The sequence below is a fragment of the Cebus imitator genome, unplaced genomic scaffold, assembly GCF_001604975.1.
Source record: "Cebus imitator isolate Cc_AM_T3 unplaced genomic scaffold, Cebus_imitator-1.0 Scaffold5, whole genome shotgun sequence".
Classification (NCBI taxonomy): Eukaryota; Metazoa; Chordata; class Mammalia; order Primates; family Cebidae; genus Cebus; species Cebus imitator.
Window position 1 is genome coordinate 5,883,458 of NW_016107320.1, and position 6,031 is coordinate 5,889,488.

The 6,031-nt window shown below is 41.5% G+C and overlaps 1 protein-coding gene and 1 pseudogene across 1 annotated transcript in view; one reads left to right on the forward strand and one right to left on the reverse strand.

Annotated features, from left to right (window-relative positions):
- The window catches only part of GSR (glutathione-disulfide reductase), a 58,035-nt gene that overhangs the window by 41,582 nt on the left and 10,422 nt on the right, over nt 1-6,031 (reverse strand). Inside the window, exon 2 of the mRNA XM_017535958.2 lies at nt 2,344-2,370. Coding sequence (XP_017391447.1) covers nt 2,344-2,370 — 27 coding nt within the window. The remainder of the gene's footprint in view (nt 1-2,343; nt 2,371-6,031) is intronic.
- LOC119472479 lies at nt 4,138-4,268 on the forward strand (annotated as a pseudogene).

Genomic DNA, 6,031 nt, shown 5'->3' on the forward strand with positions numbered 1-6,031 from the left:
AAAAAAAAAAAAAAAAAAGGCTGAACATTGAAATACTGGTGAATACCCACCCAAAGCACAAAAATCTAAAGTACATGGCGTAGAACTTGGGATATTGATTAACCGTAGTAAAGAAACTTGAGGAGGGCCGGGTGCGGTGGTTCACGCCTATAATTCCAGCACTTTGGGAGGCCAAGGCGGGTGGATCACGAGGTCAAGAGATCAAGACCATCCTGGTCAACATGCCCGTCTCTACTAAAAATACAAAAAATTAGCTGGGCATGGTGGCGCACGCCTGTAGTCCCAGCTACTTGGGAGGCTGAGGCAGGAGAACTGCTTGAACCCAGGAGGTGGAGGTTGCGGTGAGCCAAGATCGCGATTGCACTCCAGCCTGGGTAACAAGAGGGAAACTCCGTCTCAAAAAAAAAAAAAAAAAGAAACTTGAGGAAACCTAAATAAATATTAGATCTCATAAAATGACTTTACTACTAGGCATTTGGCCTAAAGAAGTAACTGAAGATGTAGAAGGATAAATGCACAAACACACAGATGATCATGTTATATACAAATATATATTTGATTACAATCATTTCCATTTCACTATTAGTTGATATACAGAAAAATACTTAAGGAATAAAAGTAGAAAAAGCAAGACCCAGAAAATTACTTTTTTTTTTTTTTTTTTTGAGACAAAGTCTCGCTTTGTTGCCCAGCCTAAACTGCAACAGCATGCTCTCGGCTCACTGCAACCTCCACCACAGGTATTCAAGCAATTCTCCTGCCTCAGCTTCCCGAGTAGCTGGGGCTGCAGGCGCACATCACCACACCAGGCTAATTTTTGTATTTGCAGTAGAGATGGGGTTTCGACATTTTGGCCATGCTGGTCTTGACTTCCTGACCTCAGGTGATTCGCCTACCTCAGCCTCCCAAAGTGCTGGCTGGGATTATAGGCACGAGCCACTGCACCCAGCCAGAAAACTACATTTTTTTTGAGACTGAGTCTCACTCTATCACTCAGGCTATAGTGCAGTGGCGAGATGCAACCTCTGCCTCCTAGGTTCAAGTGATTCTCGTACCTCAGCCTCCAAAGTAGCTGGGATTACAGATGCCCACCATCACACCTGGCTAATTTTTGTATTTTTAGTAGAGACAGGGCTCTACTATGTTGGTCAGGCTGATCTCAAACCCCTGACCTCAAGTGATCTGCCCACCTTGGCCTCCCAAAGTGCTGGGATTACAGGCATAAGCCACCATGCCCAGCCAAAAACTACATTTTTTAAAAGATAAGATAATTTAAATAATATTTTTCATCTGTCATATTGGCAAAACTTTTTTTTCTATTTCCATAATTAGTATTTACTTTTAAATTCATAATCATGAATGCAAGATTACAATAGTAACCCAAGAGATGAGGTACGTAGTACTTATCATTTGTCCTCTGGAGGAGAGAAATACAGAAGATGGTTAGGGTAAGTCCATAGTGACCTCATCTATAACAGACTATTCACTTTAAATTAAGTTGACGGTGGCTTTATGTGAACAAAATGATCTACCTAGTTCACTAACTCCCAGAAGGCTTTTTCAGATACCCTGCTGTGATGCAACCAATCTCAAAAATTATTTGAAAACCATTTAGATTGGCAAAAATTTTAAAGGTTGACTGTAACTAGTCTTAGCAAACGTATCCCGATTGGACAAGCAATTCTACTTGTGGGAATGTAACCTACAAAAGTAGTCACATATTCTGCTCCTGTGTCCAAAGATGCATTTATAAGGATATTTCCTGAACTTCAGTCATAATGGGTAACTACAGACACATTATCCATTAGAAGGGAAGCATTAAATAAATTGTTGTACACTGAGTCTGAGGAATATTCTGCAGCCATTTAAAAAGGGCAAGGTAGGGCCGGGCGCGGTGGCTCAAGCCTGTAATCCCAGCACTTTGGGAGGCCGAGGCGGGTGGATCACGAGGTCAAGAGATCGAGACCATCCTGGTCAACATGGTGAAACCCCGTCTCTACTAAAAATACAAAAAATTAGCTGGGCATGGTGGTGCGTGCCTGTAATCCCAGCTACTCAGGAGGCTGAGGCAGGAGAATTGCCTGAACCCGGGAGGTGGAGGTTGCGGTGAGCCAAGATCGCGCCATTCCACTCCAGCCTGGGTAACATGAGTGAAACTCCATCTCAAAAAAAAAAAAAAATTAAAACCACAAATCAAACAAAAACAATCCTATAGCTTAAGCCACTTTTAGTGGGGTCTCAGGGTTTTTCTGCAGAAAGAATTTTAACTGATATATTTGGAAACATTCTTATTCAGATTATGATGTACCAAATAGAAAAAGGATTGAGAAATAAAAATTCTACCTTTTTGGGTACACATCCAACATTCACCTGGAAAAAAAAAGAGACAAACGTCAATAATACTGAATTCAAAGCATCAAACAAATCTGCAAGAAATGCATGTTAAGCATCAAGCAAGGAGACTTGGTTCTCAGTCACAGTGTACTAAATTCTAATGACTTTCTTTGTTTAAAAAGATAGGAACATTATTTTCCATCTGTGATGAGGGAGAGAAGTTTATTCATCAGCATTTTCTCAAGAAGACAGACAGAGAAAGAACAATCAGCCCATTTGAGCAGCTGTCTTAGAGGACTTCCGGGAAAAGTACCCTGGAATACATGGAGAAATACCCAAGATAGGCCAGGCATGGTTGCTCATGCCTATAATTCCAGCACTTCGGGAGCTGAGGCAGTTCGACTGCTTCAGCCCATGAATTCAAGACCAGCCTTGGTAACAAGTGAGAACCCATCTCTACAAAAAAAAATTAGCTGGGTGTGGTGGTGTACGCCTGTGGTCCCAGCTACTCAGGAGGCTGAGGCAGGAGAATTGCCTGAACCCGGGAGGCGGAGATTGCGGTGAGCCGAGATCGCGCCATTGCACTCCAGCCTGGGTAACAAGAGCGAAACTCCGTCTCAAAAAAAAAGGGCAAGGTAGGTTTCTATGTAGTATATGGAAAGAGTTCTAACATACAATATTATGCATCAAAAAGAAAGTTGCAGAGTTATGCCATGATCCAATTTATATTTATATGCAGTATGTATGTATGTATATATGGGTGTAGACACAGCTTGGCTATACTCCAAGCAGTCAACAGTGTTTCTCTGGGGAGGAAGAAAACTTTCATATTTTGTTCTATACGCCTTTTTGTTTTTTTGGACAGGGTCTTGCTCTGTCATTCAGGCTGGAGTGCAATGGCACAATCTCAGCTCACTGCAACCTCTGCTCTTCAGGATCAAACAATCCTTCCTCCTCAGCCCCCAAGTAGTTGGGACCACAGGCGTTCACCACCATGACTGGTATTTTTAGTAAAGACAGGGTCTCACCATGTCACCCACGCTGGCCTTGAGCTCCTGAGCTCACGTGATCCACCTGTCTTGTGGATCACAAAGTGCTGCGATTACAGGTATGAGCCACCATGTCTGAATATTTTTTTTTAATAAATAATATTTTTCTAAAAATATAGAGACCAGGGTCTCACTGTGCTGCCCAGGCTGATCTCAAACTCCTGGGCTTAAGCAATCCTCCTACCCTGGCCTTCCAAAGTGTTGAGATTACAGGCGTGAGACCATACGTAGCCTCCATATGCTTTTTATTTTTTAAATAAAAATTAAAATAGTTTACAAAAATAGAGACAAAGTCTCAGTATATTTCCCAGGCTGGTCTTGAACTCCTGACTGATCAAGTGATCCTCAGCCTCAAACTCCCAAAGTGCTGGGATTATAGGCATGAGCCACCACGCTTGTCCTCTGTAAGTTTTTTACTTGTGTAATTGTTTTTAGATATTTATAAACCAGAATAACCAAAAATACATCAAAATGATTTAATCTGGGAAGCAGAATGTTGGCGAGTGCTTCTTCAATCCCTCGTCTATAATACAATTATTCTTTTATACTAAAATGAATGCTTTCTAGACATAATTTATATTAGTGGCTTGTACCTCTGCTGATCCATGACCATAAGAAACTAGATTCGCTTTCTGTTTGCCCCAGTAATACCATCCTGGCTCTTACAACAGAATGTTTTCAGGGTATCCTTCTATGGTGGAACCTGAACCACGTATGCAATAGCCAAGGCACTTCATATGAAAAGCTAAATTCAAGCTTTGCGCAGTGGCAGTATCGTAGCCAATGACGTTTAGCCGAGGTGCGATTATTGCTAATTGAAAAGCTAAATTCACAGAAACCTGCCCAAAGCTCATGAAAATCACTAATGTTTGAAACAGACGGTCTTCCTGAATAGTAATCTTCTATTCCTTTAGTTGTTCCAAATTCTAACAGCATACGGGCTACAATTTCATTATAATCCCATTGTTTGCCATCATTCTGCACTCTGTTATTATAAAGGAATAAGTGATGGTCAGGTGAGGGTGGTTCACACCTGTAACCCCAGCACTTTGGGATGCCGAGGCGGGCAGATCACTTGCGGTCAGGAGTTCAAGACCAGCCTAAGCAACATGGTGAAATCCCATCTCTATTGAAAACATAAAAATTAGCCAGGCATGGTGGTGCGCATCTATAGTCCCAGCTACTTGGGAGGCAGAGGCAGGAGAATCACTTGAACCTGGGAGGCAGAGGTTGCAGTGAGCTGAGATTTGCCACAGCACTCTAGCCTGAGACTCTGTCTCAAAAAAATTAAAATAAAATAAAAGGAATGAGTTATGTTTCTTTATAGTCTCAGGTTATTGGTTATATGGGATTTCTTTTTTCCTGGAAAGAGATGGGTCATATACTGTGAAGTTTTAGACTTGGATTTTATTTGTTTGTTTGTTTTAGTAGAGATAGAGTTTCTCTATCTTGGTCACGCTGGTCTCAAACTCCCGACCTCAGGTGATCCACGCGCCTGGGCCTCCCAAAGTGCTGGGATTACAGGCGTGAGCCACTGCGCCCAGCTAGACTTGGATTTTTTTTAATGCAATTATGCTACAATAAGAATATTAAAGGCAACAGAAACAGGAACTCATGGGATTGAGAAAATGGTAAGAATTCAAGCCTTATAAAAGAATCAACACCTACAACAATATGACAACCATACTATATAGAAAGTACTTCTTACTAACAATTACAATAATTTATGGGCCGGGTGTGGTGGCTTACGCCTGTAATCCCCACACTTTGGAAGGCTGACAAGAAAGATGATTGCTTGAGCCAAGGAGTTAAGAGACCAGCCTGGGCAACATAGTGAGACCCTGAGACCCCATCTCTGCAAAAAATAAAATAAAAAATTAGTGGGGCTTGGTGGTGTATGCCTGCAGTTCCAGCTATTCAGGAGGCTGAGGCAGGAGGATCACTTGAGCCCAGGAGTTGAAGGCTACAGTGAACTATGATCACACCACTGCACTCCAGCCTAGGTAACAGAGCCAGACCCTACCTCTAAAACCTAATAATATTAATAATAATAATAATAATAAATGTATGGCTTTCTATCTAGAGTGCCCTCTCATCTGGCCAAGCTTAGAATATGCTATTTCTCAACCCCCAAGTATCTGATCACACTACTGAAATAAATAGAATGAGCCATTTCTAAGAAAGGAGGATGATAGGAGTTTAACGGTAAAAGCAGAGAAAGGAGGCCGAAACTCTGTGGGAAGGACGATCCCAGCCCCATAATGGGAATGATTTTCCAGTTATTCCGCAGGCAAAATGCTTCCCAGTGCCTTCCACCCACACCTTTACACCCTGCAGTTCAGTTTAAGTTCATTAAGTGGCTTCAACTAGGACAGACTCCAAAAGCAATTTTCCCAAAGGTAGAAATGATTTGTCTGCTAAGTAAATACTGCTGGCCCTCCAGCCATGGTTTCCGGCTTCCTAGGAACCATTAAAAGGAATCCAAGGGTGTCATAAACCACTCAATGTTCTAAATACTCACATATCATCAATTTGTTCCTCAAGTATATTTTAAGCTACCTTAAACTTATTTAAGGCTTCTTTAAGTCTTTAAAAAAATATATATGTTTTTAATGGTTTTTTTAAAGATGCTTAATTTTAAAACATTC